This window comes from Erythranthe guttata, chromosome 14 (genome assembly GCF_056151865.1).
Source record: "Erythranthe guttata isolate IM_541 chromosome 14, IM_541, whole genome shotgun sequence".
Taxonomy (NCBI): Eukaryota; Viridiplantae; Streptophyta; class Magnoliopsida; order Lamiales; family Phrymaceae; genus Erythranthe; species Erythranthe guttata.
In genome coordinates, this window is record NC_142546.1 from 2564662 (window position 1) to 2586868 (window position 22207).

A 22207-nucleotide genomic window follows, 5' to 3' on the forward strand; every position below is an offset into this window, starting at 1 on the left:
AGTATGTGTTGCATCCAATAAAATTCATCCATTGGTATGATATTCAATTATATAATCCAATATATTTCACTAAATTATGTAACAACTACAATACGGCAATACCTATATACTATAACCACTCCATTATAGTTTTCAATAGTGCCTAGAATTTCTCACAAATAACAAACTTCTAGGAGATATAAATTTGATTGTAAGCTCTCTATCTATCGTTTTCTTTTACCAACACTTTCAAGGTAATTTTCATACTACATCTGATGAATGTTATTTATGTCGATTTACACACATCAATGTAGATATGTGTGTTTACGCATATATGAATTATAATGATTTACCCCGTGTATCATAATATTTCCCCATTTTCAACAACACATGATCAATTAAAACCAATCATAACAATCTACAACACAAGCTCATACCATAGTAATAAAATGTAGACTTAATTAGAAGCAACAAAATGTAGAAAAAACAAAACACAAGCTCTAAATCATAAAGGAAATACTAGATTTATTGCAATATATATATATAATTGCCAAATTAATAACTCTAGTGAGTTATCAAAGTTTTTCAGATATCCAAGTGGCAAATATCCACAAAACGAGAGAGTCCAACACCATTTTCCGACGACTTCCGTGCATTCTCTTTCAGCTCACCGGCTCTCCGACGAATAACCTTCCCTTCCTCACCCTCCATCACCGCCCTAACCACCCTCCCAATCTCCTCTCTCCCAATCACTTCCTCCTCCTCCGCCACCCCGGCCACCTTCACCGCCACCCCGACTTCCTCCACGAGCATGGTGGCGTTCATCCTCTGCTCCGCGTACAGCGGCCAAGCAATCATCGGCACACCACAAACCAAGCTCTCCAACGTCGAGTTCCACCCGTAGTGCGACAGAAAACCCCCCGTCGACCGGTGTCGGAGCACCGCCATCTGCGGGGCCCACGCTGGCACCACCAGCCCCACCCCGCGAGTCCGATCAAGAAAACCATCGGGAAAGTAAACAGACAGACCGTCAGCATCCTCACCGCCGCCACTTCCGACGCTGAAATACGCACCGGCGCCGCTCGCGTCCGTCGGCGGGCGAGCCACCAGAAGGAACCGCTGCCGGCTGAGTTCCAGACCGGCAGCCAACTCGATAAGCTGCCGACTCGACAAAGTCCCGCCGCTACCAAGACACACGAACAGAACCGATTCACGCGGCTGCGAATCCAGCCATGCAAGAATTGTAGCATCTTTCTCCGTCAAGATTTCGTCGTCTTTTATCAGCGGCCCAACCGGGTAAATCGGCGGAGTAGGTAAATTCTTGAAGAAAGGGTTTTCCGTCAACGCTTTAATCCGCTGTTGGTCAAGATCATCCCATGCGTTGACTAGTATGCCGGCAGTGTACGGCAAACGGCTGACGTGGAGCAAGTACCTGTCAGAATTTGAACATTTTACTAACAGTACTCAAAAACTGAATCTAACACAAATAATTAATATTTGCACAAACAGTACCATTTATACTCGTCGTTCGTTCTGTCTTTAACCTGGTCGAGAAGGTCCGCCGTGGGCATATTCCGGCAGCCGGGAATCTCCACCGGCGCCGGGAGGTCGACGTACTCGCCTTCGACTTCCCGGTCGAGCGTCGGGAGGTAAAGCGAAAGCGTGAGAAGAGCGGTGGAGGCGGTGAAGAATGAGTAGACGGGGATTCTGAGATCGGTGCATGTATCAATGGCGTCGGTGGTGAAGATGTCGACGACGAGGGACGAGGGTTTGAGTTCTGCGAGAATGGGTTTGAGGGGTTTGAGTGATTCCCGGGCGATGACTGCTATCTGAGTCACGACCCTCATTTCTTCGGAGATCACGCCGGAGACGTCGGCGGCTGGGAGGTTGATGATGGAGAGGTGCGGCGAGATGGCGGCGGCGGAGTGGAAGAATTGGTTCTGTGCGGCGGAGGCTCCGGTGGTGATGACGATGAAGCTGACGCGGAAGCCGTGTTGGAGTGTTAGCTTCTTGGCCAGCTGGAAGAGCGGGATCATGTGGCCCATGCCGGGGCTCGGGAGGAAGGCTACGTGGGACTTCATTTCCTCCGCCGTGCGTGGTGGTTCTGTGGCGGAGTTTTTCGCTCTGTTTATTTAATTGGAATTGTTTGGTGGAGAAGACCGGACTTCCGGTCCATCTATTTATAGGGCCAATACCTTCAGATTCCAATGAAATAATTTTTATTGTTTATTTTTATTTTATTTTGGTTAAATTACAATTACCCTGATGTTATGTCAAATTATGAAAAAACTCCTCATATTTGGGTAATTACAATTACTCATCAACTATGAATTTTTTTACACGTCCACTCTTATGATGTCAAATTCAACATAATGTTCCAAATTTACGTGCAACATTTTTTTTCTTCTAAAAAGCTTAGATTAGGGGTGTGAACGAGCCGAGCTCGAGCCGAGCTCGCCTCTTTTGGCTGGCTCGAGCTCGAGCTCGAGTTTATTTTGTCGAGCTCGAGCTCGAGCTCGAGCTCGTCGAGTTCTTCTTTTTCTGGCTCGAGCTCGAGCTCGTGTTAATTTTGTCGAGCTCGAGCTCGAGCTCGAGCTCGAGCCCAAATCCCTTTTTTTTTTTTTTTTTTTTCTTTTTTTAAATATTATTTTATTATTATTTTATTATTAAAAAATATTTTAAAAAATTACAAAATAAACACAAAATTGTGATTATATATTTTTTTAATATTTGTATTTATTTCTATAATATTTTATATTATTATACATTTTTAAATAAAAATAACATATAAAAAATAAAAAATAAAAAATAAATAAAAAAATATTAATAAATCCGGCTCGCGAGCCGGCTCGCGAGCTGATGAACAACTAAAATCGGGCTCGAGCTCGGCTCGTCAGAAAGCTCGAGCTCGCGAGCTCGAGCTCGAGCTCGAAAACCTCGAGTCCGAGTTCGAGCTTTTTACGAGCCGGTTCGTCGAGCTCACGAGCCGGCTCGGCTCGTTTACCACCCCTAGCTTAGATTCAAAACGGACGAGGCCACATTTATTTTAGCAGAAACTTAAACACAAAATTCCCTTTACACATTAAAAAGTGATTAATTAAATGATCTTATAAAAAGAAATTGGTATAAAAATAAATACTAATATGAAAAAAAAAATAATAACTAAAACTACATTTAAATGACAAAAGAAATTGTAAGTAATTGTCTAATTATGGTGGCCCACTTTTGCTATATTGATGCTGCAACAGTAATTGTCGACTCGTATCGTTTTTTTAGATGCTACACCTGGTGAAATACAGCGGGTGATTTTGAATCATAGAACTACTAACAATAACAGACATTCATGTGTATATGTGATTAGTGAATAATTATTTATATAGATTTGTGGTTCAAAACCACCTGATATGTTACATCAAGTGTAGCATTTCATAGACCATGTCATGAACTATCTAATTATTTTTATGAGATTATTTTTTCGTTTTTTTTTTCCTTTTAACTTTCTTGATGATAGTTTGTTAAAAATTACTATCTTTCAACCATGAAAGGAATATATACTTAGCTCAATGTTATGTGGTCCTAACAAATTGCTATTAATATTGTTGTGATGCCTTATTATGTTCATATCTTAGGCTACTAACTTTTTCTATTTATATATTGTGATTCGACATATATAATAAGTAAATAATTTATAATTTAATGGATTTCTTAAATTACAATATATTTGAAATCCCCAACCATCCATGATTTTGATTTTTGAATTGTTTTGTTTTATCCATCAATTTAGAAATTAAATATAACCTATTATAAATTAGAACTTTTGGTTTTAAATGCTTAATTATATGTCATTAAATGGCCATAAATTCATCTTATGGTTTGTAAACTGGAGTATTATACAATGGTGTAGATTTATTCAGTACAAATATATGGTTAGCTATGCGTTCCTTCATTCTCATAAAATTTTGTGTATATATTTAATTATAGAAGTATATTTATATAGGCTACTAATGTATACAATTTTTAATGATAAATAACTACTTATGTATATATCTATATACACACTACAAAAATGTATATATCAGAATAAAAGTACATTTAACAAACACGAAAGGAAAAGTAACCCCTTATGTAATTTATAATTAAATATTTAGTTTTTCCTTTTTTTTCTATTAAAAAGAGTTCCATCAACTCGCAATTGAATCAGTGGGAATCAAAGAATCACATTCAGTTTCAACTTACGATGTTCGACTAAAAATTAAGTGCAGACAAATGACACGTAACGGACACGTGGAGATTTTTATGTTTGAACTCAATAATGCAGTAAAATTCAAAAATAATAAATTTAATTTTATTAATTATTCTTTGGATCGGTTGAGAATAATGAATGTAGAATCAACTTTCATTTGAAACTACTTTCGAGAGGTGGATTCAAAATACACTAAATAGTAGGGTCGCGTTCAGTTCGATTCGATCGGTTATTCATCTAACACTAGTTTTTCGTCGGAGAAGATGAATTAGACTGACGGAAAATGCGATATAAAATGAGAGAATTTAGAAGTGAGTATATTATTTGTGTTTTTTTGTGTGTCAAAGTAACTCTAACGGGATTTAATACATTTGTTTATACAGAGAACTACGGCCAATAGTTATTTTCCTAATTTAAAGTCTTTTTATTTGTCGAGGTTTACACTAGTTATTCAATTATTGATCTTAATTTACACGCTTTTCTATTTATTTATGAAAGTTATCTCCAGATTTCATCCTCTAACGGTCGTGAGATCAGCTCACCACTTACAGCGAATCTCTTGACCCGTTTCGACTCTCACACTTCACTTGAGCGAGCTCTTGGCATATTTCATTTCTCGCAACCCATTGGGCCCAGTCCCGAACTGACCCATCACAAATTAAATGTATCGATTTTATAACGGGTCAATTTTATTTAGAATTTTTTTTTTTTTTTTATCAAATTATTTTCGATCACTAACATTTATTTATTTATTTTGGTTGACCAAAATGAGAACATGAGCATGAAGGCTAATAATAATTGATCCATTTCTTGCATTGACAAGCCGACCAAAGAATAATCATTGATGAAGCACTACATGTGAGTTCAAAAGCCACTTATTATACTTTAGGTTAATAACAACAAATTTATAGCCACTAGATTAGGAAAGAAACATGCATCTCTAAACTACAACAACAGAAAATTAGATATCACACCTGATTATTTACACTCGATAGATTTGAATCGTAGACTGCTTAGTGGATAGTTATTTATTTAATCAAACCAACGATTTAAATCCATCCGGTATAAATAACCATGTGTAGCATCTAACCCCCCTACAACCACACAACAAACCTGACCTGTTTTTTTTCACAAATTTAATTAAGATTAATATTTGAACAAACTATCAATCTTTGATTAAGAAGAAAACATAAAGTAGGAGTAGCTCAAATGTGAAATGAATTGATCCCCACTAATCTACAACGTTTTAACAACATAATCTTGATCACAATGGAACAAATGAAACTAAAAAGAATATCTACATGTAATGTTTTGTAAATAGACACCCCCTTCAAACAATTAAAAAAACAGGGCCAATAATCAAATAATAATGTAAAGAGAAAACAGCTGAATAAAATAACCCAAACCTGAAAACAGAAACTGACGACAACTCCGATTCGATCAACGGCTCAAAATCAAACGGCTCAAATGCGAGAGTTGTTCCCACTACCAAGTGTGAGCTCGAGATCATCCAATCCCACCTCGTGAATCCTCTCCCCTTCCCACGGTTTGACCGCCATACTCTCGAAGTCAAACTCCTTGCCCTTCCCCTTATCCAACAACAACACGTCACCCTCACAAGGAGCGACCTCGGCCGCACGTTTCACAAGATTGAAAGTCGGGGAAGTGGGGACCACAGCTTGGAAGTTCATCCACCGGCAAGAATCGACAGTGGAAGTTTCCGACTCGTCGCATTCCGGAATAGTCGCCTGCGTGTACAAACGCTGGTTCCGGGTCGGGCTTGCCGGAGCAGAGGCGAAGAAGGGCATATTCAGGGCGGTCATGGAATACTCCGTCGCAAGATTCTCCAGATTGAAAGTTTGCTGCCGCCTAGTCGGGGAGGAGAGAGGTGGAGTAACGGGGCAGCTGCTGGATATACGAAGGGGCGAATTGGGAATCGAATTGAGTAGGAAAGCGAACGGGTGGGACAGTGAGTTCCCGTCTTGACGGGACGGGCTTGGGAAGGAAGAGGAAGACGGGCTTGGTTGATACGAAGGAATCGGGCTGGCAAAGTATGAAGACGGTGGACTAGGGTTTCTTGAAGAACACGGGGTGATGTTATTCGAAGTGCCTCCGATTTCCATAGGGCTTGGCTTGCTTCCCTACATATCAATAAATTACGATCACAAGACTTAGTTTCAAATCGGCATCCGATAGATATTTGCATATATGAAACATAGGAGAGAGAGTAAATGTTCATAGCAACCTATCGAAATTACTGTAATTCGTAAACGATATCTTGATAAACGAGTAACTTTAGCTTCTTAACACAATGTAGCTAGCTATAAGCAGAAGATATCATATTCGAAGCTTCCTAAACTTTACTGCAGCATTAGAACACACCGAGACAACTATTTTGTACAAATTAAAACCTAGAAATATTTTCTTAATGAGAAAACCGAACAGTAAACAGCAATCAATCCTGATCCAAATACACGAAATCCATAACCCAAGTTAACAGATCTAAACATATCCATGAATAAACAAGCTTCAAAACAACCCATCACAAAATCATATGAAAGATCCAATTAAAACAGCAGAAAGGAACCCAAAAATTAAGCAAAAATAAAAAAATGAAATAAAAAAGCAATTAACCTTGCGATAAGTAGTGCCATCAGGCTCAACGGTCCAGCCAGCCTCAGCGCAGAGAGCTTTCAGAACTTCATTGTTGTCGCAGTGCTTGGGCAGATTGTAATTCCCCTGCGCCCTTAACCCAGTATAAATCTTCGCTGCTACAGCTCTCCTCCTCCTCTCTCTCCTCCGATTATTCTCTCTCTCCCTCCAGGACGGCTTCCTCCTCCCTGATCCACCGCCATCTCCGGCGCCGCCGCCGCTTCCGCCGGCTCCTCCGGCAGCTGAAGACGACGCGGTTGATCCACCAGCTTCCCACATCATTTTATTCGATTTCTCTTTCTAGAACTATCTGCGAGTGTATACAGTTGGTGTGAATTGAATTGGGGTTTTTTTACCTGCTTTCCCCAAGTGTGGAAGAATCAATCTGAAGTGTGTGTTTCTGAAGGTGTTTATGTGTGTGTGTTCATATTAATGTGCATGTGTTTTTTCTCTTTTATTTTAATTTAATTTTTGTTGCATTGACAGATAAAGGCTCGTGAAGCCAACTTTAAGCTGTTACGAGTGACAAAATGTTAATTTTACTGGACCCCACATGGTGGGACCCACCCTCGATTTTTCTCTTTCAATTATTTATAAAGATAAAATACTTTATTTTATACCAACATACTCGTTAAAACTCGATAAATTAATAACAATCTCACCAACCCTCATTAGGAGAGTTGGCACCTAGCCCTTACCAATAGGGTAACGGTCTAGGGTTCGAGTCCCCCCCACCCCTATTTTCCCTTGTAATGGACTTGAATTTACTCAAAAAAAAAAAAAAAAAAAAAAATAACAATCTCATTTTAATAGTTTAACGAAAAATACTATCATTTAAACACAGTTATTAACTTATCAAATCGTAATTTATCCGGTTCAATTTATTGACATACATATTAATATTTAAGCATAAAGATAATGAAACTAAATATTACTGTAATGTAAAAATATATAAATTCGGTTTTATACCCGGATTATTTTTTCTGTATACCAGTCAAACTGAGTGAAGAAAAGAGGACCATAAAAGGGATACTAGAATAAATCTTTAATCCATTCATGTTTGTGCAAAAAGAAGTTTTAGGACAATCTTTTTTTTTTTGAATTATTGGACCACATTTGTTACCTCGATTATTGAACTGGTCAAAATTCAAAACTGTTTCCACCTCAGTGAAATGTCAGCCGATTTCTGTGGGCTCCTTTTATATCTCTAATTTCATTTCTTTTTATATATTTATTATTTATAACACACCTTGGATCCTATTTTTTTTATTAAAAAAATATCGAAAAAAAATTGACTTGTAATCTATTTTTCTGATTATTTAAATTTATATTAAATATATATTTAAAATATTTTTTTTTTAAAAGCTCACGTGCTCACGGCTAACTAAGAATGAGCTCGAGCTCACGAGCTCAAACACAAAAAATTCGAGCTAGTTCGAACTTTTGTCGAGACAACTCAGCTCCAATATATAAAATTTAATTTAAAATAGGGCGTGATATTACGTACGTACTACACTCAATAAAGGGTATAGATGTAGTCTCACCATCGACGTAATAAATTGAATAAATAACGTACCATCAACTGATCAACTGGCAGCAAGTGATTTGTTCTTCGTGTCCATGCTTTTCAGCAACTGATTTGTTCTTCGTGTTCATGCTTTTGCGCAAGTATTTAATCTTTATGGGAGGCCGAAATTAATACTATGGATTGGTAAATCTTCCCCGACTAATCCCTTCGATTATAATTCACTTTCAAGAAAGTATCTCGAATCTTGGAAATGTAAGGGTTCGTTACCCCAAGAGGTCCAGCCTGCCATCATCTCCCTCGAAAAAAGTTCGATGCACCGAGCGGGCTTCAATCCCGGCGCATACTCCAATAGCAACTCTGTTTCAACGTCAATAAATAAAAAGAAAATCAAAATGAAATGATTTATCGATTTATAGAATTTGAAGCACAAGTAGAATTTTAGTGGCACTAGAATACCTCCGATTGGGGGTTTCCTCGAATAATCTCCTGGAACACTAACAAAGACTTGATTATCTGGAATGCTATTCAGTCTAAGCAACTGTTCACAATTCATTTCCTGCATGAACTGCGATCATCAATAACGGGGAATAAAATGATATGGATCGACACGTGATTTGTGGGGCCCACCTTCCCTTGAGAAAAGCCCAGAAGAAGACACTCGTAAGGTCTGTGATGGAAGAGATCCAGTTCACTAATCAAGACACCATCTGCTTTCACCTATCATTTGAACTAGTTTCGATTTGTAAGAGAAACCCGCGACCTACAATTCTCGCTGATGTGATAAAAGACGATAATATACCTTCAGCCAGTAAAAGGTGGCAGCATGCTTCACCCCCCATTTCGGAAATAATTCATTCTCCACAAAGTTCCGCAACTTCTCTCTATTAGTTACCCACAAGGCTACTAAAGCTCCAGCACTATGGGTAAGTTGCTTTATAGGAAGAGATAAGAAGTACCGGTTGGGCAAAGTCTGGTACCTGTAGTTGTGAAAAGTAAAACATAACGAAACAAAGCTTAATCAGAGTGTCACATCAAATGGCAGTATCGAGGTTTTATGTTTTTTTCAGGAGAAGTGAATAGGAATTTCGGAAGTTGATTTTAGTAAGTGTAAATTAACGAGCATACTTTAGTTTCTGATGTGCACTGCTGTTCTCCCATGGAGGATCAATCACTATAATGTTGAAGCCACAGTCAGATTCAGCTGCCAGAGGTTAATAGTGCACAGTTAATCAAATTGTAACGGAGATATAGGATAGTGAAATTATATGCTACATGCGTATGCTAGAGTGTTAAATGGTAACTATCCATTATCAACCCTTAGTAATTAGCTCATGACAAGATTTCTGACGCATATAGAACTTATGTTGCATCTCTTTAAATAAAATTTGTGCAGATATATATGAAGATAAATATCCTTACCAGGAACGAGGGTGTGAATCTGCCTGAGATCGGACTTCCTCACGATAAGGAAAACAAACCATTTCAGATGTAAGATTGCAGCGTAATTTCAATTGAAGCATTTCTATAAAACAGTAAATTCTCGACAAAAACTGGTGCCACCTTCAGTGAGACACAAAATTCAAAATCAAGAAGACTGAGCACAAGAAGTATAACCAGAATTCTTGAAAATAGTTCGTACCATATAGAAACAACTTTGCTTCGGCAAAATGTACTTGTGGTCCAATAATTCAGCCTCTATGTCACTGTTACCATCATTGGCAATCAGATTGTCAAACACTGGAGCCACTCTTCGAGAATAGGACTCAACACCTACAAAGTTGAACGGACATATATGTAAATATAGACATGAATCTGCACGAATCCATTTTCCTTTCTCTATCATTTATTTTGCAATCGCCACTAAACAAACATAGGTAAATAAGTACGATTTCAGACATCGACATTCAACAATCCCGTTTTAAGTTGTGGTGAATTATTCGGTGACATGCTTGTTCTTCCTCCTACATGTAAAGTTTATAACAGCTAAAAAGACTAACATTCAAGCAGCAGATTCTTTAAACTAACATATATCATGAAACCGATTACAAAATTATAACACCTAGTGATTAGCAAACTGTGTATATCTGCAAAACCGAAACAGCAAATAGATAAAGATATCCATTTTTCAGCTCAACTGTAAATTGGAAGACAATCTGTTATCTTTCTGGCAAAGATGATCTTAATGCGAGATGAAAAAATAAGCATTAAATTCTGTTTTACAGCAAATAAAAAACAAAACCTGCATTTTCAACAGCTGTGTCATCTTCATGAACCTTGAGAATAATTTCATACAACGGAGCTTGCCAAACGCTCCCTAACTCCACAAAATCAAGCTCGCTCTCCTGCGAAATCGATCCTCCATTATTCTTATCTCCATCATTTCTCAAATTCCTCAAAGTTTCCAATAGCTGATTAGCACCAAGCAAGGCTTCGTGCGCCTCAACCAACGCTAATCTCACCTCCTTCACTCAAAAAACCAGCAATTAATTATATAATTACACAAAATTAAAATTAAAATAAAACAACAAAATCACACGCACAACCGCACCCTCACCTTGTGGCGTCTATCGGCCATTTGTTCCCGCGGGTTGAGAGCTTGGTCTTTCTTCTTCTCTTTGTCGCGGCGTTTACGTTTCCTCGAGATTTTTGAAGCATTTTGGGGGTTTTCAGCTGAAGATTTATTCAAAGTGGGGAAGAAGCGGGAGTAGTAAGTTGAAGGAGAAACCCTAAACCTGGTGTAGCACCGATTCAGAACCCGAACAGGATCGATGAAAAAGGCGTTTGCGTTGTCGAGTTGATAAATCCCCGATTTTAGGAAGGCTACCAGCCGATCGTCGACTTCGTAGACAGTCATCGCCGGCGACGGCGGGTTATCCATCGGAAACTCAGATAAGCTGGGGGTGCAGTGAACTGAAATGGGTCGTGTGCTGATCGGACTGTTTACGCGGCCCAAATAAAATTGCAAATTGGATCTGAATTTAGATCCGCTTAAATATGGGCTTTTTTAGTATTTACATCCATGGCCCAAACAAAAGATATTGCACCTAAACAAAATAGGGGTAAATTACACCTACACCCTTGAGGTACGCTAAAATAACTTTAAAATTCATGTGGTATTGATAATTACTTAGACATGCCTGAAACAATTATCGAAGCCAAGATTTCATGTTCTGTGACCGATATGCACTATATTTATTTCTCGTGTGGTCTTAATGCTACTATATACGAAAATTTATAAATCTTATATGAATAATAATGATTTAAGAAATGTTATTAGAGTCGTGTAACCCTCTAGCTCTATGCTGTCTCCACCGCTGCCTGAAACTAATAATTCATTAGAACCCTAATAGAATAATTTATCCAATGTATTATTTTATTAGAATTTCTAACAATGTTTCAAGGATGATTGTAATTACCGATACTAAAGGGACTTGAAAGTTATTTTGGAATACCTTAGGAATGTAATTTACCCTAAAATAAAATTTAATGCAACAGTTTATAAGATGTTTATAAAAACACTTGTTTAAGCGTGTGTTTTCCCTTATATCTTAATAAAGATGATAATTATTGGTTTCTCAATTCCTCATTTTTTATGTCTCGAACTCATGTCCAAATAAGTTATATGTGCTCTTAGTGTCTCGAACGCATGTCCAAATAAATAATAGGTGAAAGATGTTTTATCAACTACCTATATTTTCTTGACAAGACATTTATTTTAGTGGTTTTGAGAGATATTTCAAAAATTTCCATACAATTAAAAGATTCTAAATAGAGTGTTTCATATTGTATTCCTAATTAAGAAAAAAGATTGTAAATTGCAACTATTTGGAGGTCGTATCAAGATTCCAATGGTCTATTTGACCAAGTAAACACTTATTTTACAAAATTAAAAATAAACTATACTAGACTAATAATATGTGACAAGTTCAATCTATCGTTGATTAGATGATTAAAATAGTAAAGTCAATTCTTACGGGACTGAAACTTTCCTTATATCTTCACTCTTATGGTGGAAAATTCAACATCATATTCTAAATTTCGTGGAATGTTGTCTAATTTATTGTCGTTTGTAAGAAGATTCATCGTTAAGGGCCGACTGTAATTATGCTTACAAAAGAGATTTTTTACTTGAGGGTGACCGTACATTACAAATAATATTGAGCGGAAGGTTTGAATTTAGTTTGATTGTTTCTCTACCAATTTTCTTGAGTGGAATCTACCAACTCATGCCGTCAGCAGATACAATGGCAATTGTGGGCCAACCATTGACAAATTGGTCCCAACGAATTTTCTTCGAAGGAGGCTTTGCCCCTGACTCAGACACCATACGAGGTGGGACCCACCCACCCCCCACACACACACAAAGTTTCGTCATCCGTTCATTACCGCGGTGCCACGTAGTTAGCTTCGATCGCTAAGCAAACCCTGCCACTGTTCGGATTTTTTGACTGTAATAATCAACTGCGGGTCACCTTAACAAATCCCCCCACTCAGCAGCCCCTATATATACGCCCACTTCTAACATTTGACCACTCTTTAATTAGGCATCAATCGAAGCAGACACGAAGTTGGCGCCAATGTTAGTAATTTCCACTTCCGAAAGTGTTTTAATTTGTTCTTTCTTTTTGCGCCACTTTGTTTTTCATTTTCTTGATTTTATATAATAAAAAAAAAAAAAAAAAAATTCTTGGTGGGTTATTTGTTATGATGGATTGATTGTTTTAACTTCACGAGGGCGCCGAATGTATTAAAACTTTTACGAGGGGGGCCGGATAATACTAATTATACACGATTTTTTTTCTGTTTTAAATCTATACATAAAAAAATAGGGATTCCAGAATTGTTGGGGGCCAAGGCCCCCTCTGCTGGATCTTTGTGTTTGTGGGGTTCTGTTCATTTGATGTGGAACAGAGCTTTTTTTTCTTCCTCTTGAAATTACTGCAAATTTCATATGTAATGTGCAATTACTTATTTATTTTTTGAAAGTAATGTTTCTATATACGTACAAGAATCATATACAGTTTAGATATTTTAGTTCGAACCATAGATTTTGCGCGCAACTGAACTTCTACTCGGTTCCGTTAATGTATAGAATCGAATATAATATTTTACTTTTTTATCATTATTATCGAGCGGATCTGCCATTGATGATCTATCACTTTGTGTAATTCTGTGATTAATATGTGTACGTATGCTTTAAGTCCGTTACTCGCATAATCGATAATGTAATGTGCGTGTATACTCGCATCGACTAGTATACACGTGTTCGTTACGTAGTGTGTGTATCGCATAGGAATGAGCTGTGCTGCAATAAAAATACAGCTGCAGAATTCTCCGTTCGTCTCGACCAACCACTCACCATAAATCTTTTTACGGGCATAAATTCACGTGCCGTGGCCGCTAAGTAAATTTCTTTATATAAGGTCTGTGAATAATATCGTGTTACCATTTTTTCTTCAAAATTTCGTATTGGATTTCGTACATCTCTTCAGCAAAATTTTCCAGAGTCTATAAAATGCTCGGTCCATTTTTTTCCTAATTCATTCGTAAATCTACTTGTATAAAATCTCGATGAGTTTAGTCATCTTTTTCGTTGCTTCTCTTTGTTATTGATTCAGATAAGGCCTCGATTTTTTACTGCTCTTAATTGACGGATTATTCCCAATGCGTCCTCTCGAGCAGACCTCTTCCTTTTCTGAAATCGATTATTTTTATTCGAGTGATGAAGAAATCGTTTCATTTTTGGGTAAATTGACAACGGAATCGGATCTGCCGTATAATGTGGTAGCAGATTCAAGCCCTTACCAGCGACCACCCTCCGATTTACCAGGTTATATATTTACTCGTATTTTCTATTATCATTTTTCCTTATCTTAACGACTAAGAATTCAATGCGGGTCCCGTCTTATTTAACATTTTTTTTTTATAGAAAAAAATTTGAAGACTAAATCAGTGTTGATTATTGTCAAATGGAGTTTATGACACAGTCAATGGCATTCTTGATTTATATATATTTACTTTGATATTTGTTACCGTTGACTTTGATCGGCGTATATCTAAAACATGGCTCGTTTTCTTTTTTTTGTACACGATAAAGGGTCTAGTTTTAAATCAACTTGCAATGTAGATAACAAGATCCGAATTATTTATGTGCACGATTGCAATCGACTGTTTTTAGATGATAATAGTCGTTGTTACAGTTCGTCGAAGAAACGAAAAGCCTCAATTTACGTAAATGTGTGATGATGTGTACTTGCAGAAGGAATTTGGTACTTAGTTCACCCAAACGAGAAAAAAGAATCCGTTTATGGATTTTGGAAAGCCAAAGAAGAAGCTCGTGAGATTTATTCGAACTCGGTTTTCATTGGTTGGAAAACCACACTCGAATACTTCGAAGGCCAAATCCCTCATGGAAAAAGAACTGATTGGCTTATGCAAGAGTATGCAATAGCACAAAATAAAACTCGCGATAAAGACGAACAAAAGGTAAATCATTAAAAAAAAAAAAAACTGAATCTTTTTTTGTGTATGTCTTATATTTTACATCAAACGAGACCCGTCATTCAATCTTTCCAATTCGGTTTGACATTTATGCAGGAGTCGAAATTGCTATGCAGAGTGTTCTTCTGCGGTGGGCCCAGTTCTGAAATTGAATCCATGGTGAGTTGAATTGCATGTACGTGTTAAAAGTTTCGTCTTTTAATATGTTCTTGCTTACCCTTTTTTTTTTTTGTAGGAAATGAATAATTTTGAAGTGGGAGAATTTTCGGAGGTAGCTGTTGATGAAGAATCGAACCTTCTAGAATGTCTCTTTACGGGCGACTTCTTGGAGTTGAATGACTTAATCGACCCTCAGTTACATTATTCGAGTTCTTGGAATTCGACTTGTAGCAAATGGTCCGATGAATATTTCGACTCATCGGCTTTCTTGAGGGCATTTGAGGAAGAGGAGAGTAACTATATGCGGGGCCTGCAATTGAGTCCGAGTTACCGTTTTACTAATCCAAACGACACGGTTTTTCACCATGTTGTATCGAGTATGTCAAGAACTCCCATTATTACTAAAGTACCCTTCCGATAATTCTCTTTCCATTCGTTACTCTTATCTCCATTATTTGTGAGAATTTAGAAGTAACAAGGCTACTCTATTGAGAAAAGTAATCATTTTTATCGTTGGAATTCTAAAGTGACAGATATAATGAATTTGTTCATAAAATAGGGAAGGCTTATCGTTTTATCCGTAACTTTTTTTTATTATTAGGGTCTCGGTCGAGTGGTTCTATGAAAAGTGAAGTGGATGAAATGTCAAAAGACGAAAAAGGGCAAGACAACACTTCAACAAGAAGGCACAACTCGAAGGGCAAGGAGACGAATGGTGAGCCTAGCGAAGAAACGAAGGCTGGTTCGAGCAGGATGAAAAAACTCAAGACGTATTTCTGCTTTGCTTCGTTTTGAAACGGAACTTTTTCGTAGTATTATTTATTGCCCGTCTAGTTATGTTCGATAGGCATTCAGTTTTATGGCGTAGTCTAAACGAAGAAGTATCCGATTTCCTTTTTTTTTTTTTTATGTTTTGAGAGTTCGAGTAATAGTTTTGTTTTGGTTGGTCTCAAGAAGAGAGTAGGAGAAACCTCGGGGGATTTTCTTACATTTTTATTGGATTTGTGATGTAATAATACTCTCCTGCGTTTCTTTTGAAATGTCTCGCTTTATATTTTTTTATTAATTAATTTTTGCCTTTTATCATTTATGAATATTTATGTAGAAGGGAAAAAATATTTAATATCTTTTGCTATGAGTGATACAACATGAACAACAAAATTAAGTAATTAATTATATTTAACTTGGGTAATAAATGAAATTCAAAAGGCAAGCCAATTAGTGGTTCAACAATTGATAAATATTATTTCCGAGAAATGAGATTCGAAAAAATAAATCCAAAATTATATATATACTATTATATAATATATTTATATGGGTCGGGTCGGTTCCAATAAAATCTGTAACCGACCCAGAACCATTCGATTCTATAAACGTAAAACCCATTGTCATCCCTACATATATCGGTTATGAAGTTTTTGCTTCTGAGTTTCAACATTTGTAAATCAAACACAAGAAATTCAGACAAAAAAAGGGGTAAATCAAGGAATTAAAGCTAATTCAATAATTATATAAATGAAATTATATTATTGTCCGGATATTCTCTAGTATTGTGGACTAAAGAATTTATTTAACAAGTAAAAGACTAAACCCACTTTCAACGCTGCCATACTGCACATGCTATGTAAACATTATACACGACCGCTTGTTTTCTTCCTATGCCTTTTCCCCATATCCCAAACCGTCCAATTAACAGCGCCGAAACAATCCAACGGTTCTTAATCAAACCCAACCTATACTGTAGAGTCTTATTTATTATAATAATAAATTAATTAAATAAATAAATTGCTCCGTCTTGGCGGGAAAAATGTTTTACTCTTTGTGTCTTGGAGCGAAAATAAAATACAGTAGTTGTTATTTTATTTGCTTTTGATATTTAATAAAATAATGATACAGGTGGATCCGAATTTAATTAAGACTCTTAATCGGGCCGAATTAGCGGGCTGTGATTTTTTTCCTTTATAAAATTTAATTTGGATTATTATCTAGTTTTATTATTGGGCTGTGGATATGTGACAACTGACAACACATTAATATACATATAATGCATGGAATTGATTTGTACGTATTGTTGGAGGGGACACGTCACCCTTGTCGGGAAAGACAATACCGAACGGCGAGGTGGGACCCACACCTTTGCTTTCCTTATTTCCCGTCTCTCCGTTTATATATAATTACGGAAATACCCTCTTTAAACATCTTGGTTAGGACTTAAATCTTTTCCTTTTTTTGACACTAATTACCATCTACTTTATTCGTTTCAAAATAACAATATTTTAAAGTTTAGGTACCACATATATTGAAAAAATAATAAATATATGTTGATTAAAAAAAAAATGTGTACATAGTAGAATTAAATCATCAATTCAACTGATTTTATTTTTCTTTCATAAAAAAAATTAGAATTAATAACAACAAATATAGAAGAAACGTAATAAATGCAATATTGGTATTATAAAATGACATACACTATAGAATAATTTTTTTATTCATACTGCATTAACTCTTTCAATACTGGCACTCAAATAATAAGTGTAAATTGTAATAAATCTTTTGAATTATGTTGATTGTTGTTCGATTTTAGATAAATATTTTTTGAATATATTTCCGATTTTTTTGATTTTTTCAGAATTTGATTGGAGTACATATTAGATTCTAAATTGTAACTTGATTTTAATTTTTTTAAAATAATTATGAAAATTCATATTTTGTCCTCGAAAAGTACACATTAAATATTAATATTATTATGTATTTCATATTATAAGTGACAAAAAAATAGAAATTCCAAAATCCCCCAATTTTGATCCAAATTTTTTTAATTTCGGAAAAGTTTTTCTATTCCAATTTTTAAAGTTACTCACAATTTAAAAAATAAAAATGTGAAATGACATTTAATTTAAAATGGAAATAATATCTCCCAAAGGGCTAATCCGTCATTTGCATAAATTATCATTCCCAAGCATGTGAAGCCTCAATTGCATGATTGACGAGCTATCCTCACACGTGGCGCACTGCTATTTGTCAGTTGAAGTGCTTCGGGATTCACAGTTCTCACGCACAATAATTAAAGTTTGGAAAAGAAACAAGGCAAAAAAACGCAGCAAGAAAACACACACACTACCAAGTCACTCTCACTCATCCCCTTTCCCAACTGTGCTTTCTCTCTCTCTCTAGAAAAAAAAAAAAAAAACCTCCTAAATTTTTTCCCCCCAATCTGCAGCACCATCACCTTACTTTCGGATTCAATGAATTTTCATTCATCAAGGCTCCATAATTGAGTTCATCAATTCATCTGAAATATGCTTGAAGCAGCAGCTGCAGTGGTGAGCAATGGCGGATTCTCTTCACACTCTTCGCAGCTGCACAGCTGCGGCGGCGATAGTAGCGAAGAGGAGCTTTCCGTTCTTCCCCGCCACACTAAGGTTGTTGTCACCGGAAACAACCGTACTAAGTCGGTGCTGGTTGGCCTTCACGGCGTTGTCAAAAAAGCCGTTGGCCTTGGTGGATGGCATTGGCTGGTAATTTAATTGCACTTAGGGTTTTGCTGTTGTTTCCCCCCCCCCCCCCCCCCCCCCCCCCCCCCCCCTCTCAGGCTACTAATTTCGAATTTCAATTTTTACTGAAGCAATGCATAGTAATATAATTGTGATTGATTGGGTGAAATTCTGGGTAATTTGGCTGCATGTGTCTTTTCTGTAACTGGATCTGATGCAGTGTTGGTATTTTCATGGTGTTAGTTTTTATAATTTTTTTTTTTTTTATTCTTAGTCTGATTCACCGTTTGATTTTTTTTGCTCATTTGAATTTCTTTGCTGCATTTATTTTAATCATTTTAATCCGCCATTGTTGCAATTTCCATTCATCCTCTTTGTTAAATTATTGCAGACAGTTCCTTCCAAGTACAATTGATCTGTAGTATCACTGGATAATTGCAATATTCCCAGGATAGTTTAATTGTTGGTCTTTTATGCAATTAAATTTGTTACCCATTTATACATTTTTTTTCGCAATTTATTGATTTCGAATTATAAGATTAGGGGAATGAGTTGCAGTTACGAGGTTTACTGATATATATACAGGTTCTGACCAATGGGATTGAAGTAAAGCTACAAAGGAACGCTTTAAGTGTCGTTGAAGCTCCAACAGGGAATGAAGAAGACGATGATTTCGAAGTTGAGCAAGTACAGTGGAACAACACAGTTATGGGTAAGCTTGATTTTATCTCCGATATTGATTTTTAATTCCGTTTAATTGCTTTCGATAACTATATGAGATGCCCTTTTTTATTCTGCAAATTTAGATAGTAATAAGCTTGATTTACGAACATATCCAAAATTCTTTTGATGATTCGATTTTTTTGAGAGAAATATAAATTTTCTTGCCAAATGCATTTTTAGTTGAACATGGGAAAGTTGTTGAGGTTGTTACCTGGGATTCTTTACTCTTCTTTTCCACACCATTTTGTTTTTTCTCTTTTCCTTCGACTTTAACGCGTTCTGTGGTAGTCATTCTTTTCTTTGCTTTTCCTTTTTTATCCTGGTCCACCATGTATATATATAATCATCTGATATATATACTATTATGTATTTTCTTAGCATTTGATGATGCTCACAAGTCCCAAAGATCGAGGCATCGTATGTACCGTTCACTTGGTTCGTCTAACAAGACTTTTAGCCGGTCTCTCTCCTGTGATTCACACCCTAAAGATTCCGTTTCAAGAGCAAGGGGCTCTATGGTGAGAAACCTTTTCTTTCTTCTTTTTCTAATTCAATCAAATGAAAGGCATAAGTTATTTTTTGTTCGATAAATTGTTATTACATTTAAGCTATATTTTTAGATTTATGACGTACTTAATTAATAGATTCTTCCTCTTGCACAGAAGGTTGACCTGAGCAAACTCGAGATACCTGCATTATGGAGATATTTGCTGCACTTTAACCTTGTAAGTGACCAACCGGCTTTAAATAAAAAAATAGATACTTATAGTTCATTAGGACACAATATAACATATACACTATCTTGGATTGATTCTATTTCTTGGCTTTTAGGACAATGCCATTCGTAACCCCTCCAAGGAGCAACTCGTCGATGTTGTCCAGAGGCATTTCGTGTCAGATGTAAGCTTAGTAATTAATTATCATACACGTAAAATCTGATGTATAATTTTACTTGTGTTGATTTGCTAATTAAATCATTTTTTCTTCTTTTTTATTTAGCAACTGGATGAGTTGCAGGTTATCACGGGTTTTGTGAAGGCTGCAAAGAGGCTTAAGACAGTTTGCAAATGATGTTTTGTCTGTGTATTTTGGTTCTTGATGATGACTCTAACAATTGGTGACACCCAAACCCACATTAAACTGACCCGCAACCCGTGACCCGTGACCAGATGTTATTAGGATATGAATTATGTACGTATGTGTATGTATCCTTGGAGAGTGAGTGTCATGTTTAGTTGTTGTGTAGGCGTAGATATAATAGATATATTATAACTATGTAGATATGTGTTGAACCTGTGGACTGATTGAATATTCCTAATATAGGCCATTCTTTGGCAAATCCTTTGGTTCAATAGTTTTTCTTACTTACTAAGGGGAAAATATATTTATATCAAATGCTCAATGATCATTGATCAAGGTTATATATCATGGTGTATAGTCATATTAGAAATCTTGTATGCATTACTTTTATAGATGGATAAATGAGTAGCGGTGAAATTTGAATTTTAATTGTTCTTGTATGCATTCAGTGGCAATTTGCTAAACACCCATGGACACTAATACCCTTTCAAATCAGGACAATTGTATTTTTGTTAGACATGAAATAGTTATCTTAGACTGAAAATATTTTATTATCATTCAACTCATCAGCCTTCGAAATCATATATACTCTAAAAACTGGTAGTTCTTCCACTCTTTTGCCTCCCTTACTAGTTTTCGGCCGCGGACCGCCTAAATTCCGACACAAAATCATTATGTTATTTCAATGAAGGGTGGAAAGAATTGCAAAACGTTACCTAAGATTTTGAAGACGCTTTTTAAGGCGTGATTGGCTGAAAAAGAAGAAAAGAAATACACATTGGTTAAAAAAGTCTTTGGGATAAAGTCAATAAAGAAATTCATATAGTCAAAAGTTGGTAAAATCTTAGTGCTCAATTAACTAAAATAACTTAGTAAATTTATTTATTTATTTAGAACTAGTCCAATTCTTGACTTATAAATTCATTGCCCCGTGACATTTTCTCCAAAATCCACACACACAAAATGAATTGGTCCATCACAAAATCATGCAATTTCCTCTTCTTTATTTTCATACTCACTTCACTACTATTTGCAACATCTTACTCACTAGTGTCTGAAAATAATTTTCAACCACCTTCCTCCACCACTAATCACCATAAAGGCCGACACCGGAGTCTATCACCGCCGTGTATGCAACATAAGCTAAAGCCACCGCCCCCACGTAAGGCGTTGCTCAGGCCATCTCCGCCACCGCCTCCTCCTCCTCCTCCTCCTGCGTGGTTCTATTTCTACTCTCCTCCGCCTCCGCAAGCATTTAAAAAAAATTGAAAAAAATATTAGTACTCTTTCGAAATTGAGCTGGTTCGTTAGCTTCGCACCGAAATGTAGCAACGTTGAAGTTAAAACAGTCTTTAATTTTGAAACTCTAAATAAATCTTTTTGTCTGCTTGCTCTCTCTATATATTTTGCTGTTAATTACTAACTCCATTTTAAATTATCGATTAAGAGAGTTTTTAATCTATTATTACCGTCACTTTAAATTTTCCCAATTTTTAATAATGCATTACATACATATTCTTTTTATAATTTTATCTTTATTAGTCCAACCTGGTAATAAAACAAAAAATATATTTGGAATTAAAAATACAAAAATTCGAAGTTGTGTTATGAGCCTTGGCAGGGGGTAGTTGGACATATTTATGACATTGGCAATGAAATAATATTGGCGGACACCATAGTTAATAAATAATTTATGACAACAATTATTGTTTGTCTCAATGATCACAACTAAAGCAGGTGAAAAAAAAATAAAAAAATAATGATAATAATAAAAATAAAACAAAAATTAAAACTAAGGCAGGTGAGATCATTACTATATTGTAAGGAATTGAATGTAGTCTTAAAAGA

General features: G+C 36.1%; 5 protein-coding genes across 6 annotated transcripts; 2 read left to right on the top strand and 3 right to left on the bottom strand.

Annotated features, from left to right (window-relative positions):
• Positions 1–356: 356 nt before the first annotated feature.
• LOC105963202 (anthocyanidin 3-O-glucosyltransferase 5) lies at positions 357–2188 on the bottom strand. Its single transcript, XM_012987586.2, has 2 exons — positions 1492–2188; positions 357–1411 (listed from the first exon to the last, which is right to left on the bottom strand). Exons 1-2 carry the CDS (start codon positions 2058–2060, stop codon positions 565–567), a joined length of 1416 nt encoding a protein of 471 aa, XP_012843040.2. The 5' UTR covers positions 2061–2188; the 3' UTR covers positions 357–564.
• A 3186-nt stretch (positions 2189–5374) lies between these two features.
• On the bottom strand, positions 5375–8592 carry LOC105963204 (protein BRASSINAZOLE-RESISTANT 1). The gene is made up of 3 exons (XM_012987589.2): positions 8451–8592; positions 6857–7184; positions 5375–6363 (listed from the first exon to the last, which is right to left on the bottom strand). The coding sequence occupies exons 2-3, from the start codon at positions 7154–7156 to the stop codon at positions 5686–5688; spliced, it is 978 nt and encodes a 325-aa protein (XP_012843043.1). The 5' UTR covers positions 7157–7184; positions 8451–8592; the 3' UTR covers positions 5375–5685.
• Positions 8593–8613: 21 nt separating this feature from the next.
• Positions 8614–11373, bottom strand: LOC105963203 (Methyltransferase MT-A70 family protein). The gene is made up of 9 exons (XM_012987588.2): positions 10957–11373; positions 10642–10864; positions 10042–10172; positions 9822–9855; positions 9528–9603; positions 9202–9379; positions 9030–9119; positions 8859–8958; positions 8614–8759 (listed from the first exon to the last, which is right to left on the bottom strand). Exons 1-9 carry the CDS (start codon positions 11278–11280, stop codon positions 8614–8616), a joined length of 1302 nt encoding a protein of 433 aa, XP_012843042.2. The 5' UTR covers positions 11281–11373.
• Positions 11374–12933: 1560 nt separating this feature from the next.
• Positions 12934–16143, top strand: LOC105963378 (NAC domain-containing protein 101). The gene is made up of 6 exons (XM_012987772.2): positions 12934–13825; positions 14021–14232; positions 14662–14888; positions 15000–15062; positions 15139–15439; positions 15664–16143. Exons 2-6 carry the CDS (start codon positions 14067–14069, stop codon positions 15855–15857), a joined length of 951 nt encoding a protein of 316 aa, XP_012843226.1. The 5' UTR covers positions 12934–13825; positions 14021–14066; the 3' UTR covers positions 15858–16143.
• A 1972-nt stretch (positions 16144–18115) lies between these two features.
• Positions 18116–20631, top strand: LOC105963205 (uncharacterized). Of its 2 annotated transcripts, none has more exons than XM_012987590.2 (6): positions 18116–18580; positions 19142–19268; positions 19658–19797; positions 19942–20004; positions 20111–20179; positions 20279–20631. In XM_012987590.2, the coding sequence occupies exons 1-6, from the start codon at positions 18362–18364 to the stop codon at positions 20348–20350; spliced, it is 690 nt and encodes a 229-aa protein (XP_012843044.1). In that variant the 5' UTR covers positions 18116–18361; the 3' UTR covers positions 20351–20631. The 2 variants fall into 2 exon arrangements, with proteins under 2 accessions (XP_012843044.1, XP_012843045.1); XM_012987591.2 differs by having other exon boundaries at positions 18156–18580; positions 19945–20004.
• Positions 20632–22207: the final 1576 nt, after the last annotated feature.